The 20,529-nt window shown below is 40.4% G+C and overlaps 1 protein-coding gene across 2 annotated transcripts in view; it reads right to left on the bottom strand.

The window, feature by feature from the left end:
* The window catches only part of LOC122773272 (calsyntenin-2-like), a 347,251-nt gene that overhangs the window by 17,673 nt on the left and 309,049 nt on the right, over window positions 1–20,529 (bottom strand). For both annotated transcript variants that reach the window (XM_044031814.1, XM_044031815.1), the window contains 3 exons: window positions 10,925–11,091; window positions 7,864–8,012; window positions 56–264 (listed from right to left, as the gene is read on the bottom strand). In XM_044031814.1, the coding sequence (XP_043887749.1) occupies window positions 56–264; window positions 7,864–8,012; window positions 10,925–11,091 (525 nt within the window). The remainder of the gene's footprint in view (window positions 1–55; window positions 265–7,863; window positions 8,013–10,924; window positions 11,092–20,529) is intronic.

The raw sequence follows: 20,529 nt of genomic DNA, 5'->3' as shown, positions 1-20,529 counted from the left end.
GCTTGTTAATGTGAACTATTCAGACTGTTCTGACTTGTTGTACAGTAGGACATACCTGTGTGTTGTGCAGTGGCCTCTGCTCTGGTCACCGTGCTAATGATGTGAAGGTCCTGGAAAAGCACGACTCCATTTGCTCTGATGTCGGAGGCCGGTCGACTCAGTCTCTCCACTCCAGTGATGGTGATCCTGGGCTCACTCGGCTGCAGCACCATCACCACCGCCTCAATGTCGGGGATGGTGATACACGTGTCTTCGCCAAAACACCTCGAGAGAGAGACGGAGGGGGAGAAATTAAGAATAAAACTGGCTCCGCTGGCAGTGGTCTAATCTGTTGTATTCATGCTAAGGTCAACTGTTGTAGGGATGACAATGTTGAAGATTAACTTTGGCCCAGACTGAAGTGTTTGCATGGTTTAGATTCAAGATTCAAGATTCAAGATTCAAAGTGTTTATTGTCATATGCACAGTAAAGAAACACGTTTCCCTGTACAATGAAATTCTTACTTTGCTGTCCACTCAAAAACACCAGCATAAAGTAAAAAGTAAAAAAGAGATGCTTTTGTAAAAAAAAGTATAAATATACATAAGAAAAATATAAATATTACAAAGAGACTAAAATAACATATATGCATAAAATAAGTGTAAAAATAAGAACTGTACATAAAGTGAACGCAGATTTAAAGTGGCATGTTTCAGGTTTTAAAGTGACAGTAACAGATTAAAGTGACGGTAACAGATTAAAGTGAATTATGAAACGCTGAACAAACTTTGATGGTTCTCAACATTGGGCCACATAGTGGAACACATGCATTTTGCCAGCAGCAAAAAGGGTCGGATGAGGGTCTTTCTGCATGAGTTTCTCCGGTTACGTCCCACATGTCCAAAAGCATGGTAAAGTGGACACTCTAGATAAAGGTGTGAGTGTGTGAGTGACCGGTCCAGCGTGTTTGTCAGCTGGAATTGGCACCAGCACCCTTGCATGTGAAGGACAAAGCGGTAGACAATGGACAGTTGCCAATATTTTTGGTCACCACTTTCCTCTCGTGCCACTGTTAGGTTGACATTGGGAAGTCAGGGGACACAGAGCCTCACCTGTCCTCACATGTCCTCATGACAAGTAACAGACTAATAATGAAAACAAAAATAAATGAGTCCACCTGTCTGTACAATGTGTGCATTTCCTGTTCAAATCCTGCCTGACCTTGGACTGTGCTCTCACTCACACACTGGGTTGATGCATGCGTGCCTGTTGCTCTGTGTAACACCAATATAATGTTTGCAGACATGTTTATTATTCACTTGGACTTCCCACAGTCTGGTTATTATCTTTAATGTTTAATGGTCTTGTTGATGGGAAATAAAAGTGAAACGGCATAAGGTGAAGCAGACAGGACAGGACAGGACCTTGCATTGCACCACACGCCCTGCCCTGCCGATGGCAGCACAACTCAGCAGTCTTCTCCGTTTCTGTCGCTCCCGGAGAAAGTTTCACGTAACCACTTTATCATCGTACATTTTATTTATTTGGTTTAGACTAGACCACGTCAATATGGACACGCAGATGTCTCTTTTTGTTGCACTACTTGTTGTATGTACAGCTTAATGACAATAAAAGTGATTTGATTTGATTTGATTTGACTCCTGCAATAATGTGAACAGTTGGTCAGGAAGATCAGATTCTGATATGCTTACAAACAGGATTTGGGTTTCAGAAATTTTAAACTCTTTCTTTACCTTGAAATCGTTTGACCTGCAAATTCCTACTGGAATGAAAACAAATATTCTAGTTCTTATTTTTTACTAGTGTTTTTTTCTCATTACTTTTGAATGTCAGGACAGAGTATGTCACAATACCATGCCTTTGTCTACAATCTTCCCAAAATGTCAAACACTGTGTGTCTGTGAGTAAAATCTGCCCTTCAGAGTTTGACAGTGTTGTCAAGTGCATTTCTTTGTTTTCATTGTCTGACTCATGATTCAACATGGCTGATCCCTGCTCAGTGGGAAAGGTCAGGATGGAGTTGAGACAGAGACAGAGACAGAGACAGAGAGAGGCAGCTGAGGACACTGTAGCTCGGTGGGTAAATCAGATCGTCTTCCGACGGCCAGGTGAGGGATTCCATGGCCTGCTCCTATAATCTAATTCTAGTAGAATATCCAGTTTTCTATGAAGGAGTGTTTGGGCCACATTGAGAAAAAAAACTATTTCCCAGACTTCGAGAATAAAGTCGTGGAGCAGTTCATGGAATTGTACTTTAGGTTTCACAAACAAGGAGACACTTTTGATGACTTTAATCTTGTAAATTGACTTTGTTTTATTCCAGATAAGTACTTGTTCAGATGTAAACACGGAAACGCAAATTTGGTGTGTTCCGATTTCAGATTTCCAAAAATATTCTTAGGGCTAACTAAACATTAGTTCCGTGGGGATAAAAACATCAACAAGGAAAATCACCAACAGCTACACACTGCAACTTTGAAGTATTTATAGATTTTATAATAATGTTTATTTGTGCATATACACTGTTATTTCTTCCAAAAGCATTTCACTTTGTTTTCATGTTTGTCTCCTAATGTCTGACGCCTCCTCGTCCCCAAAATAACACCATGTAATCCCAGCTTCTGGCACAGTTCTACAGTACATTCAAAAAGATTACTGACTGACTTTAACTCAGCTGACGACGCCTGACAGCTGGATAAAAAAACCCAAAAAACAAATTATGATCCTTAATCCTTCAGAGTTGTCCGAGGCCACGCTCCGAGACAATCGTTGTGCACATGTCCACATGCCGCTCACTGTGGACAGCAGACGCACTGACAGTGATGCAGAGAGACGGCTGCTGTAGACAAAACCAAATAAAAACCCCAAACTAACCTGGAGCCGGTCCAACTGAATTATAAAGAAATATGACAAGGGAGCATAAAAGAGCTGCAGCAAAGATTAGTGCTGGCTACTTTTATTTTCTCCATGTCTCGAGTAATTGCAGTTATTAGGTGCCGGCTTGAGGGAGTCATTAATTAAGACTTTTGTTTATTTGTGTGCACTGGTGCTGTGTGTAGCAGCGAGGCTTTTTTCCATCAGCATGAGCTGATATTTGGCAGGAGGCAAAGTTTCACGCTTTCCTTTGTCCTTCGATCTTCAGCGTCATTCAGCGACAACATTAGACATTAGAACATTAGAAATGTTAATGACTGACTGTTAGTCGTTCAATTTTACATATTCAAATGTTTTATTTTCCGTTACATTTTGTTCACCTGTCGTTTCTCTGGACCTCACATGCCAGATAATTCACTTTTATACCAGCAGATGGCAACACAGCAAACCAAGTACACACACACTGAGCAGGAGAATAAGTCAAAGTGGACTTTTTAATGATACTTGGTTTATTATTTATCTTTTTGTTATTAAATAGTTTAGTCTGCCTTGTTATTACAGTTCATGTTTTTAGCTGAGTAGCAAAAGAGAAATTAAAGCGGCTTCTTCAAACAAGAGCCTCATATTTTTAAACAGGCAATAACATGTGTTTGTGATTCAGGGAGCAACGGTTCATACAAGTGGTGTTTTATGTTGGAGTCACGCTGTGATCTGTTTTACACAGGATGTGCTAACTCAGACAGACAGACAGACAGACAGACAGACAACTTTATTTTTGAAACAATGTTGTTAGGTTATTATGACTACACTTCCATTTTCCTAGTGTTACAAGTATCTTCATGAAAAAAGAGTCACAATGAAAGTGCAGCTAGTGTAAATGATAGCTCAATCTTTAATGAGCATATCCACTGTAAAATATTTATTATAAAAAGGCTGTGTGTGTGTGTGTGTGTGTGTGTGTGTGTGTGTGTGTGTGTGCATTCACGTGAACTTTCACAGCTTGTTCTTGTGGTTTCTATCATAACCAACATGATATAATGTCGCTCTCCATCTGATTGTTTTATATCTAAACTCACATTGTTAGCAGGTTGGGTTGTGTGGAGTTTACGTCTCCACATCAGTGACAGGCAGCATCACTGCCCCCTGGTGTAGAGTGTGGGTACTATCATAAGTGACTGGCTTTTTTTCCGTTTTTTTCATATGACTGCACGCACTGAACCGTGCATGCATACACATACTGTTAACCCCATTAGTGATCCATTACATCGACATTACATAATGTGTTGATAATGTACAATGTTTACAATTGAAATTGAGAAAAAAACATGTTTATTTTACTGTTATTCAACCAACTATTGACTATAAACCGGTTCAACTACCAGTTACAGAAAAGGCATAAACCTGGTCACACTGATCGATGACTGACAGACACAACAAAAGTGCACTTGTGTCGACATTTAGAAAGGATGAAAGCTGTGCACATAAAACTGACCTGAAAACAAACGCACCTCTCTGAAATAACTCAAAACCTTTACCTGCGTTTTACTGCTTCATTGTGATTCATCTCTGAAGTCATCGGTCATCTTAACAGCCAAGAATACGACCACTAACGCCCTCGTCAATGCATCTCATTAAGTCTCATCATCAACTTGGCAGCAATTTACTGTCCCAGCACCTGTGCTATAGTGCACCATAAATACTGCTTTGTTTGATGGATATACAGTATATGAATAAAGAATAAAGTAAATGTTGATGCCTGTGTGCTGTGTTAGGTATAACTGTTTGTATATATAGAATTATACATACAGTGTTATACTCTTATAATCATTCACATAATTGTTAGTAAACTAGAGCAGCACCCACAACCATTCTCTTGCATTTTGTATCCAACAACTTCAAAGTCAGCAGCTGTGCCTTTAGTTTGAAGCTTGTGATTAACAGACAGACATTCATTGCATTTATAGATAAATATAAAAGCTTGTCTTTTTCTTTAGGTGTCACCACAGTGAATCTTGTCTTGTCTCTTGTGTTTTCTTCTGTAAACCAATTGTCCTCATGTCTTTCTTCACAACATCCATGAACCTTCTCACAATATAATGACTTTCCCTCCTCTGCACTCTTGACTCTCATTGTTTAGGTTGAACGGTTTGTTGTCCCTCAAACATCCCAACACCTCCAGCTCCGCCTCCTGTCTTTTACACAGTGTCACTGTCTCTAAGACATACATCAGAACATCAGAACATCAGAACTTTCCCTTTCACTGCTGTACTTCTGTCACACATCAGCCCTGACACTCATCTCCACCCACTCTGCCTTCTTCTCCTCTCCTGTGGACTGTCCGTCGCTTTGGATGGTCGACCCGAGGCAGCCACTTTACCACCTGTCTCACTGTCATTGACACGCAGGTGTATGTCTCCACCTCTCAGGACTCCCTTCCACCTGTCTCACTGTCATTGACACGCAGGTGTATGTCTCCACCTCTCAGGACTCCCTTCCACCTGTCTCACTGTCATTGACACGCAGGTGTATGTCTCCACCTCTCAGGACTCCCTTCCACCTGTCTCACTGTCATTGACACGCAGGTGTATGTCTCCACCTCTCAGGACTCCCTTCCACCTGTCTCACTGTCATTGACACGCAGGTGTATGTCTCCACCTCTCAGGACTCCCTTCCACCTGTCTCACTGTCATTGACACGCAGGTGTATGTCGCCACCTCTCAGGACTCCCTTCCACCTGTCTCCTACCCCCTATTACAGATAACACTATCATCTGCATCGGGGTAGACCTAGGACCAGGTGGAGAGATTACATCTCCACTCTGGCCTGGGAACGCCTCGGGATCCCCTCAGTCGGAGCTGGTCAATGCGGCTCAGGAAAAGGAAGTTTGGGGTCCCTTGCTGAAACTGCTGCCCCCACGACCCGGCCCAGGATAAGCGGAGGATGATGATGATGATGATGATGACTATCATCTGCAAACAATCGTGCCTGAACTCTTCTGTAATGTTGGCGTGTGTATTTTGACCATCAGTGTCTGTTTGACATGTTTGTGTGTTTCCTTTCATATGTTTGTAAGACTTAAGTCAGCGTCTCTGTTAGCAAACGCTAACAGCTGCTCAACGCTGCTCTTGCTCATGTTGACACTTATATTCACGTATGGTAGTTACAGATAAAAGAGGAAGGGTCACCTTGCTCTTTCTTATTGTTGTGCACTAATCAAAAATATTCTTTGTCATTTATCTTATTATATTAGCGCTCCTAATTACTACAGGTTACAAACAGTACGTATAGGGATGACGAGCTAGAATGCTACAAAAATACGATTGATAAGTTTACTTATTTTTTATTCAAACTTACTTTCTAAGTTAGAGCTGTTCACTGGTCTTGGTACAATGTGGGTGTGTAGTTAGGGTAAGCGATTGACTGACATCTGTTTCACTCTTTTAAAGGTTTTCTGTTGCAATTTATACAATTTTTTTAAATGTTTGGATTATTTAAAAAAAAAAACACTTTTCCAACAATAATTCAAACTTCAAGCACACAGTTGTGATACTGTTGTGTTATTATTCTGTCCTCCAGCACACACAAACGTGTGAAAACAACAATAAAATTCTACCTCTAGACACGAGAAACAAACACTAGACTCTGGTGACAACAGGTGAACATCACGTAGTGCACCCTGGGAAATAATGAATTGGACACAGTTGGAGAATTGTGTTTTTGAAGTGGCTAGTTACGGCCAGATGGTAACTTAGTATTTTAAAAGATGTTAAATGATTGATATTGGTATCGGTACAAATATTGTCATATAGATAACGGTATCAGACACAGAAAAGTATCAAGCCATCTCAAAATATAATCTACACTTGCTTATAGTGCTATAATATCTACAGAGTATGTTTGCTGTATTATTTTGCAAGTAAACAGTTCACTCTCCTGCATCAAAGTCCATGAAGGAAATGACATGTGCTGCTCCTCAGCTGCTGTCTGTCTGCGTCGCTTGTATGAAATCAAACACTGAAGTCATTAAACAGCGACAGCTGAGTCCACCACTCCTTTGTGCTGCAACATTGAGATTCTCTCTATGGGATTTGATGCAGTTTGAAAAACGCAAACTAACTTTATTATACAGAAAGAAAAGGCTGTTTAATTGAGAGATAAAACATTAAACACATTATTAAGATATTGTTTGGGAATTTAAATTGAGTGTAAACTAAACTTAGCTGCACAAGACACACGACCAGAACTGTCAGCAGTGATTGGCAGAGAGTGCCATGAGCGTGACGTCCGGCACAAAAATCAAACTGAACAATGCTGAACTGGAGACCATGTGTCTGTTAGTCAACAGTGCTAGCTCCAGCACTGTGCTGCATTTCTTACATAAAACCCTTCACACGACATAGCTTAGCCATCATTAGCATAACACATTCCATGATAATCAGTGCACCTCACGCTACGGTGACATCGCTTCATCACCAGCAGCCATGCACGCACGCACACGCACGCACGCGCGCACACACACACACACGTGTGTGATGAAGCCCTGAGGCCTGCTGTCATGCACCGAACCCAACAGACGGGCGGAGAGTGAACCCCCTGGGTTGTGCTGCAGGAGTCTATACATATATTTAAAACAATCATGAATTTTAATGCTCGCTCTCTCTCTCTCTCTCCCCCACACACTTTCTCTAATGCTTCTCTCGTTCTCTCATTCCTCATTTTTGAACTCAAAACTCAGACTGAATTATTAATACATGAAATGAAAATGTAAAAACTGCCCCCCGGTGGCAACAAAGAGCAGAAAATGGTGGACTAAAAGGAAAGTGACAGCAGAGGAAAGGAGTGAGAGAAGGAGAGGACTGGGAAAGGAATAATGCATCAGTCAGACTGGTTTCTTAACATGTGACAGAAGTGTCAGAGAAGGCTGAGAAGAGGGCGTGTCTACGGTGACTTTATAGAAAAGTAAAAGAGAAAGAAGTTGAAAAACGTACTGGACAGCAGTGGAGATGCGCAGTCGTCGGATGCCTGGTGTGGGAAACTGGCGGGAGTTGATGTAGGAAACCTTCCTGACGGCAGTGTTCATGTTTTCCAGGTCCTCTCCCTCCATTACCAGGATGGACTGAGCTGGGTTAAAGTGGAACTGTGGACGAAGATACCAGAGATGTAAGAAAATAAAATGATCACATGTTTCTATAAACACTCACAGGAAAATCCCCATTTTATTTAACCAGGAATAAAAATCTCTTTTGCAAGAGTTCTCTGGTCAAGACCTGCAGCAGCACAGAAAACAACCAATTCAACCCTTCAGCATCCTCAAATAATGAAGATACGACTGAAGACAATAACACAGTATCCAGAGCATGTAACATGTTATACAACACATCACCAACATACACAACAGACATACCATAACAAAGTCTCATAGCCTTTTTAACCAGCAGGGGGCACTTTGGCCCACACTTGTAAAATCATGACACCACAGCACTGAATTAAAAGGTCAGTGGTTTCATACCAAGTATCACCTGAGAAGATACTGAGCTCTCAAACTAACACCAGTGTGAAAATACAGTGGATTTCTTCCCATAAGGTCATGTGCTCTCTCATCATCATCCTCCTCTTCCTCACATACTTCCCTGGTGTATACAACAGAACAGTAGTATTTCTGAGTTTGCATGGTTTACTCATGGCTGCAGTATTTAATGACAGGAAGTAGACTTTTATTAAGAAGGACAGTATAATGTAAAGGAGGGAAATGTAAATGATCATGGGCGGAGCCATGTCACTGCAGGGGGCCTCGGCACATGTGAGCTGCACTGCACTCATTAAATGTGTGTGGTGTTTTTTAGAGACATTCACTGTTATGGTCGTGCCAAAAAAACACAAACAGATGGGCGGATGATGGATCATATGTTGAGGCAGTTTGCAGATGGATTTTCATACTTGATGCAAATCAGTGGAAACCAGTTTGTGTCTCGAGGACAGAGAGGTAAATACTAACATGATGAAGGGCCTTACAAAAAAAGAAAAAGAATAATATGAAATCTCAATGTAATGTGGTGATGGTGGCTTCGTTCAACTGGAAGGTTGTGGGTTTGATACCTGGCTAGTAGTGTAGTGTAAAGCAGCCTTTAGTCTTAAGATTAGAAAAGCACTATATTAATATAAACACATTTTTACAGCAACGTTTTAACATTTATTGTTATTTATATTAATATATTAATTTATATGAATGTGTTTTGAAGCACCTTTGCACTCACATTTTTGTTCTATTGCATGGACAATGAAGCTTTCTATTCTATTTATTAATCAAACATTAATTGATAACTAAATTAATTGCTAACTTATTTTATAATGAATCCATTTTGTAATCAAAACAAGTTCTGATATTTTTAAACTTCTTAAAAGTTAATATTCTTCTGGTTTCTTTGCTCCATATAACAAAGAAATCATTTAAACTGAATGATTTTGTATGTGGATAAAATAATTTGAAAGATCATCATTTGAAAAACACTCAGTATGTTTACATGGACAGTTTAAGGCCATAGTCCGACAAAGGTCAGACAACTCGTATACATACGTCTGTACTTCTGACACGGCCTCAGTAGGTGGCGCTGTATCTCTCTATAAGCTACTGTGTATTGAATCTGTTTCCGTGAGATGCATCATGCTGTAGTTGTGTATGTTTGGTACCTGCCGTACATGTTAATCATGATCGACTTCATCGCAAATGTTGGTGCACGCGCAGAACACCAAGTCCGACTCCGGTCCGACTGAACATAAACATGCAGGAGTCATCGGACTATGAATCGCCTTATCAAGGTATGTTAGTTCAACTAAGACTAACTCAATTTGAGTCAGACTAACATGTTCACATCACCTTAAGAAAACCAAATGATTGTCTTAGTCAAATAAAATTGGACTTTCATGTAAACGCACTGTGATTTATTGAGAAAATGATTGACAGATGATCAGATTGATCGATTATGAAAGCGATGGTTAGTTCTATTCTAAAGCATGAGGCCCTGAAGTCTGTGGACAGTGGACTCAGACAGAGGTGAATGTGGTCTCTAGTGTTTGATGGGGACAATTTCAGGCTCATCCTCCTTTAAAGAGAGCTAAGTGGGCTCTTGCTCAAACTACACTGAGCTCTGCCATCACCTAAACTGGTTCTCAGCAGCAGGTTGTCAATACTCGAGCGCTCCATGGGGCCCGACACCTCACTCTCTCTCCCCTGTCATTTCCCCCCGTCCTGCTGTCTCCTCTCATTTTCTGTACTCTGTCATTTTACAGGCACTTACCTGCTGCCACCTGGCCTTACTACTTCCTCCTTCACTCCATGTTATTTTCCTCTGATTGCACTGTGCCAGCCCTCCACCTGGCTAAATGCTGTCATGAAGAATCCTCCCCGTAGAACTTATGGGAGACAAACAAGTGTGTGGCAAAGATGGAGAATGGGGAAAAGGAGCTTGAAAGATAGACTACACTGGCTCCGGATGAGTTGCTCTCCTCCCTCTTTGTCATCTTGTCTTTGTCTCCTCCCCACATGAGAGGATATGTGGGTGCGTGTGGTCCAGCATCTTGACTGGATCGTCGAGTCTGTGCTTTCTCAGGATTAAAACAGTGAAAAAACTTTGTTGCGTCTGGGGTCTCCCATGTTTTTGAAAATCCTCTCGTGTGGGGCAGACTTAAGGAGATGAGTTTCTTTAAGCCTGGCCAAACCTCTATCAATCATGTCCCTCTGTCCTCTCAGTGCAAGGAGATGGATTGGCTGGGCTGGTGGGAGTGGACTAAAGCGTTCAAATTCATATTTTCTGGTTTCACACTGTAAAAAAATGTACTTAAAAAAAATCCCCTGTTCATATGAAGACAACTTCTCCCACTTTACATGAACATGAACTAAATAGCGTTAGCCTAGCTAAGGAGGAAAGATGTGTGTATTTTGGGGCTCATGTCAAATTCAAAGTTACAAAAACCAGAATGTCACTCTGGTTTGGATCAAAAACAAAGACGTGGTCTAGTGTGTGCTTGTGTGTGTTTGTTTCGATGACTTACCTTTATGCTCTTATCCAAGCTCTCAAGGGAATTGATGTCCAGTCCCTCTTTGCAGGCCTGCAGACAGGAAATGACTTTCTGGCTCTCGATCTTCCCCGGTCGGATGGTCAGTCCAGAGAGGCTGCCCCGGAAATACTGAGTGAACCTCGGCTTGGTCACCTCCCCGCCTTCACAGAAAAATAAAATGCACATATAATATTTCATAATACATGACTCCACCTGTGTTTACCCACATGGGCGTCCCGTGTTACTGAAACCACATGGGACCTGCATATTTGCCCACTTCAAGCCCATGTATGCTTAGTACCCACTTAGTACAGGTAGCCTAACTGAGTAAGCTTAAGTGGGCATAGGCTCAAAGTGGTTAAACATGGGTGGGGCCACCATGGACAAACCCACTTGGGACCGATATTGTCAGCCTGAATATGACCTTTATAACCCACATGGACATGTTGAAAGGTCAAGTTAATCTACAGTAATCATTACAGAGCCATGTTTTACTCAACTGCAATTATGAGCCATGATGACCAAATGATACATATAGCAGGCCTGATGATGCACGTCTTTGTTCTCATTCTGTGACTAAATGGCTATACTGTAATAGTGTAGCCAGCCCACTCAGGCTAACAGGGAGAGAAAAAGTCAGCACATTTAAAATATGCCCTTCGAACCTCATAAATGCCACTACCACCAAGGCGAGTCTCCACACCACTCATTAGCTGAAAGGTTATTACCTCCTCCTCCTCCTCCTCCTCTTCCTTCTTCTCTCTCTTTACTGCATGCATTTCACCAATTCTTCTTCCTCTCCAGGCATTAATCCACCAAAGCACTAAAGGTACAGCGCCATCCCTTCTTCTAATAACATTAGTTTTCATTAAATCTGACCTTGTTCATACATCAGACACATTAGGAGGATGCAGTGGAGAAACTGTCGACCCCTCTGACACAGTGAGCCTTTCTACATCTCTTCTGATGAATGTTTGGGAGGAAAACCGAACAGTCACTGACAGAGTCGTTATTTCAAAGCTGATAGTTTTCCATTGTCTAAATGCTAACTACCTTTTGCAGTTACTGTTAATTAGCCAGTAATTGTCCGGAAGAAGCAACCACTTGCCACACCACTACCTATATAACACGTTTATAGAGTGACTTCCCAGGTACATTTTACTGCTTCTAAACCTACGGTACATATGCACATGGCAAACTTTCTATCATTGAAAAGATTCTACATGGAGGGACTCCTTGTACAACTTATATCTTGTTCAGTTCTGCTTTTGTTTCTTTTTTATTCCACTTAATCACTTAAATGGAACCAGACTGGCTCACTTCTCCTGACTGGACACAACAATGCTCAAGCTTCAATCATTGTCTCCTGACAGACAAATATATCACTGGCTGGGGCCCACAAGGTGATAAACTGTCCACACACATACACATTGTGAGGCTGTGGCAGGTGGGTGTCCATGGCACAACCTGAAGGGTCATCTGTGGGCACTGGAGGAACCGGCAGCTGATAGATGTGGTGCAGGACAAAGCAGTGACAGTGACATTTGTCAGTTGCTTCTCTGCTCCCCCGTCATGAGTCAAAATCCTTGCCTCATCTGTGTGAGGAGCAACACTGAATTGTTTCAGCCAGTCATGCTTGACCTTCACGGCTGACAAAGGTAAACATTACACTTCTCTGAAAGCAATGCTTGTACTGACTGTGCTTTGTTTACACCAGACACACTTTGTCTTAATATACGACCAGTGTTCTTGAAAGATTACTCTGACCACCAAAGTTGACTGAGCAGTAGTTGAAGATAACAAATGGCATGAGAAAGTGGGTGATCGTGTATATCTATAACATTTTCTCTTAGAACCTTAATAGACTGTATCCACCTTATTCCCATGACCCATGATTCTTTGCGTGAATTCCTCAGTGTTTTTTTCAAATAAACACCTCCAAATGGATGACATGATCATTCACTGTCTTCTTCTACACAGTTCATTTTGCAGTGTGAATGTAACACTATCACAGTCAATTTGACACCAAGTTTATTAGGACAAAGTTCAATTGGAGAGTAATGTCAAATTGAACTCAGTTAGTGGTAATACAATACTAACGGAGTTAAATACACATTGTTAATATTGACTGATATTTTAAAGCTGTTAGTCTGCTGCACCGTGTATCATTATCACAGTAGAACTATTGCAATGCAAGTGTCTGTATTTCCCAAACAATAATAAATCTAAAGAATCAAATTAGGACTCGCTACAAATGGTGGAGCTGAATAATCTGAGAATCTCCGAGGTGTATCAGTATTTACACAGCAATAAGGTTTAGGCCACGTCCAGACAGAAACGGCACAAAACATAAACAATCTATTAAGTCCCATGACAAAAAAATGTTGTAAACATTAGACTTAAGAACTGAAACAGAGACAGAATGAACTGAGCCAGGGGAAAGAAAGGGAAATAATGTCTGTTTGTCTAAGTTTGCGCTTTTTGCCATTTCCGTATGCATATTTAGCTCCTTTTTTTTTTTCACCTAGCGAGAAATCTAGCCACTTTCTGTCATAAACCTAAATACTTTACGACAAGGAAATGCACCATTCTGGTGCAACACCATGACAGTTTTTGAAACCTAAAGTTCAGCCATCACTTGCAACTGGGCTCCTATTGGACAATACTGTCCCCATAATATATCCTATTTCTTACATAATTACAGAATAGACATCATGTTCTACTGGAGAGGAGCTGAATCTAATAGCTGAGAGCATTAACCCCTCATTTTTTCTGCTACTATGTGCAGTATCAAGCAAGAAGTATGAGATCATTTTCCTATAGACTTCCATTCAAAAGAACAATTAGCAAAGTCACAGGCTAGTTATTCTAGTCTATGTTTCTAGTGGCTAACTACTACTTAATAATTCCTAGGCTTCACTTTCCAAACCAGAATGCTGTGGCCAGGTCAAGTTGTAGCCAGTGTCATGTTGTTTATTATTTGAAACCAGAAGAGACCATATTTGGGGAAGGTGAATCTAAGAAAGAATGGGTGGAGCTTAAAGAATGTGCACCATGCTGGTTTGATTGGCATCTGCTGTCATTCAAACCATAGTCTCGCTCCAAAGCAAACCCTGATTTATGGTCTATTTGACTTGAAATGAGACCATGAATTCCAAAGTGGATGTCATGCCATACTGACGAAGCCCTGAAACTAGGGACTGAGATGATCAACTCCTCAGGAAGTTGTTTAATGATAATATATCTTCACAGTGGCTTTACTTTCCACTTTCCAATCTATTATTCAGATTTACTCCATGGCATAAAATGTCCAAGATTTATTTTGTATGCTAACACCAGAATAAGACATTGCGTTCCAAGGTGTCAGCCATCAGATGAAGGTGTAGGTTTCAAAACCAGGCTGCATTCAATCCACCATCCTTCTTTTAGTGTCAGCCAGCAGAGATCATTCTAGTCAGTGAACCAGGTGGTGACCAGCGAGATACCCTGTGATATTCGACAGCAGCCGGGGTTGCAGGAAAAAGAACCCATGGCTTCATTCCTGCTGATGGTACAGACACATTCATCATCACCCTGTGTGATGATTCCATGGCCTGAAAAGGTCAGACAGGGCAGGTGGAGACACAGCTGGAGACACCACGGAAGACACGTTATCACGCCAAACGTCCCTATTGTGAAAACGTGAGAGAAATGGACTGTAGACCTTCACCTTGGAATCATCATCACAACTGCTGACCTGCAGATACATTACCCTCTATGACTAACTGCGCTTCCTTATCACCCCCAGAGCAGATAACAGGGCCCTAACAGTGGACATCAAGTACCCAGGGGATCATATTAACCCAGTGGCTTACCGGCAGCCTGCCTGACTGACCAGACGTGAGGCTGATGAAGCATTTTCAGTGGACAGAAACAAACATGGAGGGAGCTATACGATATCGGAATAAAGAAGAAGTAGTTCTACCTCATAATACAAGAACAATACTGTCTGTTTAAATTGCATGTCTACTGATGCAGATATGCAGCTTTACTCTTCTAACACTATATTATATAGTCCTCTACAGCCTTTTTTTTTTTGCAATATTTGCAGTGGTATATCCTGCTGCCACGCTGCAGTTTCACTTATTGTATATTGATATATAATATTGTATACATCAATATTGTAAAGATATATGAAACGTGCATATATATAAAAATGGAAAACGTTCCAAATATTTAATGCAGTGATTTTTTTTCAGCTGTTGTATGGTCTACGAGACTTTTTTGTTTTTACTGTTTCAGAAGAATATACATTAAAAAACAAACAGAAAAGTAGTACTAATAAATAAATAGAATATAGACAATATTATATAATAGAACAGTAAAAACGGAACATAAAATAATCATAACAGAAATATTAAGACAGTAATACCAATAAGAATACAGTAAAAGAATCCTTTCTGTCCCATAACAGCAAACACTATATGTCTTTAATATACTAACTATGTTTATGTACTTCATTAATGAAATACTTCATTTAACAGACATTTATCATACTTTCCTGCATCTCAGGAAACTCATCCTCTAACATCCAAAACAGAAGCCTACAATCTACAAGTCATCTAATGTCGTGGTGATAGGATGCAGCATGTCTTTCAATCACAGAGAACCAGCCCTTCCTGTCTGTGGCTGACACCAAGCCTGTCTGTCTGACCTTAAAGTTAGAATTGCAGAAGTTTTTAAATTTCTAAATAAAGACAACACTTTGCAGTAAAACTGTAACATGACAGTGTGTTTCAATGTTATGACACACAGTGTTTAGCATGTTTTAATGTTGTGACAAAGTGTGTTTTACTGCTGTCTTCACACTGTTAGGACATCCTAACACCGCATGTTGCAAAGCTGTTTTGAACACTTTAATGTTATCATGGTGTTTAATGTTATTTTTATATTTGTATTTATTTAACCCTTTATTTTGCATTTATAATCTCCTTTGCAAGATTCCAAGTGAAAGTGAAAAAAGTGCATGTTTTTTTGTGTAAGATTAACGTAATTCCACACAGAAGGGCCCTCAGTTAAACCACCTGCAGGTGTTAGTTGTGCTGGTCTAGCATGGATTCAGTTAGCAACAATCCTAACCATAACATTACTGTGTGGCCCTGTGGTGTGTTTTAATACTGTGAGGTGTGAATGTGTGCATTCACAGATAGATCTGTGTAAACAAGGCCTAAAATGACAGGACCACGAAAGACGCTTGTTCTGCTCTTGTTTCAGTTCAGAACAATAACCACACCTATTAGCGTATTTAATTTAAAACCACATAAAGTCAACTAGTGCATATTTGAAGCTGGCTCCTGTTATACAATCAGATAATCAAGAGAGTGAAGTCTCACAAAAACACAGAATCACATTTTCCTGTTTTCTTTCGTTTGCCCCATCCTCTCTTTACATGTGCATGTATGCACTCAGTCCCTTCCTTGACAGATGTTATCAAGTTCTTCATGGCTAGAGAAACCATCAAGGGTAAAAAATAAAGTGAAGGCAGAGGAGCAGGGATTTCTGAATGATATGGCTGATAAAACCGCTGATCATTCCACTTTACAGAGACTCTGTGGCTCCTCTGTGCAGCGCTGCTCGCTCTATAGATTTTCACTCCCGTCTTTACTCTGCTTTATTTGCGTCATTTCCAGAGGAGCAACAGATGAGATGGCAGAGGCGCGGATATGAGGTCATTATTTAAGAGTAAGTGTGTCTCACTTGCTCTGTGATTTATTTATAGCACACATACGTGTATCGGCGTGTGCCTGTGTGCCTTTATCTGTTTATTCCGCCGTACATACAGAGATATTTATGTTTCAATTTGTGCATGTGGGTAAACATCAACACTTCTTCCTGCACCAGAGTCTGGGGGAAGCCGAGGAGCAGTGTGTGATTATTACCGCTATACACACCCATGCACGCATGCACGCATGCACGCACGCCCACGCACGCACGCACACACACAACACACACATTTTATATACAAACAGGTTATTTTTAAATATAAAAACAGACTTTTTGTCATTGTGTTTGACCATAAAGGACTTAGGGGCAGATGTGCTAACAGTGTCCATTTTTGGACGTTATTCCGATTCAGTATTTGTCTAAAAACATAGAATTATTTGCAGATAGACAAACTGCACTTTTCCTTCTCATGTATATGCATAGACAGGAGTGAGAGTTTCACACTGTTACTTTATCAAAGGTTTAGATATTCATTTGAATTTGGACTTTCACCACTGTTCAAGTTCAAAATAAACAGCCTACAGTAACTTCAATTTGCCACAGACTGTTTTACAAGCAGCTTTGCAAGATCAGGGCCACTGACCCGAAATCAGAGGCTTCACAAAGTCCGGGATCTTCTGAGAAACACAAATCTCTTTACTTTAGAGAGCGTTATTTTAGATGTCCATCATGGTAGAGCTGGCGAAAAAGAAGCTGAGTTGTTGTCGGACACGTTGTCAGAAGAAGCGAGGAACATCACACTGGTTCCAGAGGCCAGAATTGAAGAGTGTATTTATGTGTATTTAGCCAGTAAGTTTTTACTGAATGTAAAAAAGCTAAAAGAAAAGGGCGCTTTCAGGTGTTTTCTGTCCACATTTAGTTTGTTTTTTCTTTTACAGGTTTGAGGAAACTTGATGTGTGCTAATGGAGGAGCAGGACAGACATAACATATTATTTCATGGGTCTAATGTAATGTATGTTGGGCTGGATGTAGACTAATACACTAATGAACACTATTCTAAGTTACTGATGGAGGCAGAAGTCCTTGTAATGTTTTCTATTTATTTTGTGGGGAAAGAGTGATTTACAAAGTGATACAAACCTAGATTAAGTTTGAGATTAAGTGGCGAACATAATCTTAAATCATAGAATTAAGCAAGTGTAGATTAAGCGAGTTCCTGCTGGTAGCCATGTTTTCAGTGAAAGCAAACTTTCCAAAAATCTTGACCTACCACTTAAAAGCAATTAGACTAGGCCTGGGCCGATAATCAATAAATCAATTCATCGCACGATAAATTAAAATGAACTCAATAATATTGCCGTGTGCATGCGTGTTCGTTTTCCTCGTCTCACGCCTCCAAGCAGGCTGGATGACAAGAGGGTTCACTCTGTGCTCGGTCTCAGCACCTGGGTGCTTTTGTTCCATAGCAGAAGGAACCGAGTGAAACCTCTCGTCAGTCATCCAGTCTCTTTGTCTCTGTGTGGGGAGGCTGGGCCGCTAGCATTGGGGGTTAGAGTGGCTCAGTGGTTAAGACCAGTACCCTGTGTGTGAAAGACATCATGGTCGCAATGGTCGCCAGTTTGACTCCACCCCTGGCTGATTGTACTCAATTCCATTGTAAGTTGCTAAATGACATGTAATGTAATGTAATGTAATGTAATGTAATAGCATAGCATTGGCTAACCCCACAGAGTGCAGCAAGTGAGCCTTGTGTGGAGCAAGGAAGAAAGATGCCAAATGCCACAGCCCCGAATGAGCACGGTGAGCCCATCAACACGGATGCCCACCTGAGGCATAACCACCCGACACAGCTGGGGAAAAAAACTGCACCTCGAGATGCAGAGCCTATGTCCCGACAGTCAACACTCACTGAGGCGTTTGGTCGGCAAAGTAAATATAAACGGAACAACGCAAAATGGTGTGCGCTCACAGAAAGTGTTGTTTCCTACATCCCAAAAAGAAATGCTGCCCTTTAATACAGTTGCAAAGCCAGCATTTAGAGAAATGCTGCAAACGTTTGACCTGCGAGAAAATACATGTCACAAACGGCAATTCCAGAACTCTGAGACCTTTTTTTTGTTTACTGTTTTTTGTTTGTTTTATTTATTTAGGATATTTAAACGTTCTTGAAATTACAATGGTAAAAAAAATATGAGGAATAAAAGTTTATTGCATTTGAAAGGGTGTGCATTATTATGATATGTTATCATGTTGACAATAATATTGTTTATCAGCAATAATTTGTGGGACAGTAAAAATGTGGGACGGTAAAAATCGTCCAGCAAAATGTGCTATCGTCCCAGGCCTAAATTAGACCACGTGTCAAACTCAAGGAGAAAAAAACCATTTAACAAACATCTAGATATCTTTATATGTATTTAAATATCTACATAGAGTTACTTGGATTTAAGTTATTAACTCATCATTATCTGTGTAATTGTGTGTACTGTGTACACACTTAGTGCTTCACTTTGAATATGCAAGTGCAAATTAATCCTAGGACACTTTTGTGATTTTACTGCACATTAAAGATAAAAAACAACACTGTTTGGTGGATATAACACAACTATAATTTACACAATTTAAAGTGTTACATTTCTATCAATAATAGTCAAGCAAGGTGGTGGCAGACGGCCCCCAAATCAAATTCATTTTCAGGCCACATTTTTGCTCCCGTCATGTTTTCATCATTTTCCAGCAATCACAAAATGGATATACACCACGGCTATTTGTACCAACACAGATCCACTGTTTATAGGGTTTGCTGTTGGGCTTCTTTCTGTTAAGTACTTGTTAAGCACCATTTGTTAAGAAAAGTACAGTAAAAACAAAGTGTATTATTACGAAAATACAAAATATGCCACGCCTTTCCTCAAGGCCCTTCTGTTGCACCATGATGTTTGGAGACTTCTTCTACTTTGTGGTTCTAGTCCATTAAATCCATAGTTTTGTCCTCCATGCACTTTAGTCCACAAGGACAAATAAAACAAATGTGTCTCTTTTAATGAGCATACTGACAAATGACACACTCACTTGCTGCAGCTAACATGAGATCATGTGGACGGACAGTAAAAACCATGTGATGACAGCATTTCCACCCAACCATGGTGCATGAGAACAATATCTGCAATATGATTATCCTATCTGATATTCATTTGCGGCAGTCAGGACAGAATCAATTTCTATTAGACAATGCTGACAAGCTAGTTAAGTGTTATGAACCATGAAACTCAATCATGAAATGTAATTAAACACCGTAGAAAATAGCAGTGCTTTGAGATGACAAATGTTTGTTATTAACTCTGTCGACCGTGTGCGAACTATATCCTGTCTGAACTCTAAATCATCTGCTGATGCCAGTGAGGAAAAACTCTGCTTCTCAAACTACTTAAAGTCCCTGTAAAGTAAACTCATAGATTTGTTTCTAAACACTGGTGGACATTTGTAAAAAGACTGTGAAACTACCAGTTACTGATTGAGTTATTATTCATCATTCTGTGACCCGTATCTGAAATCATTTACACTGGTTAACACTGGTTAACACTGGTTAACACTGGTTAACACTGGTTAGGAAGATGAACCACAGCGTGGGCTGAAAATGGTTAGTAGGCTGAAACCAAAGTGAAATATGAAATTTAGAAATCCTCTGAAAACTCATCCTGAGTGCACTGGTTTGAGCCCGTGTCCATTTCTGCTTCAGCTGCTGGTTCAGTGCTGATTGGTTGTAGAAAGAAGCTATAAACAGCGATGTACTGTAGATTCTGAGCTTTTATCAAATGTAGGCTACAGCTTGTGTTATATTTTAAATTGTGAAAACTTAAAAACTTTACGCTACAGTTTTGAAATTCAACCATTG

This window comes from Solea senegalensis, linkage group LG8 (genome assembly GCF_019176455.1).
Source record: "Solea senegalensis isolate Sse05_10M linkage group LG8, IFAPA_SoseM_1, whole genome shotgun sequence".
NCBI classification, from domain to species: domain Eukaryota; kingdom Metazoa; phylum Chordata; class Actinopteri; order Pleuronectiformes; family Soleidae; genus Solea; species Solea senegalensis.
The sequence above is the reverse complement of the archived record's forward strand: the minus strand, read 5'-3'. Positions and strand labels throughout refer to the sequence as shown.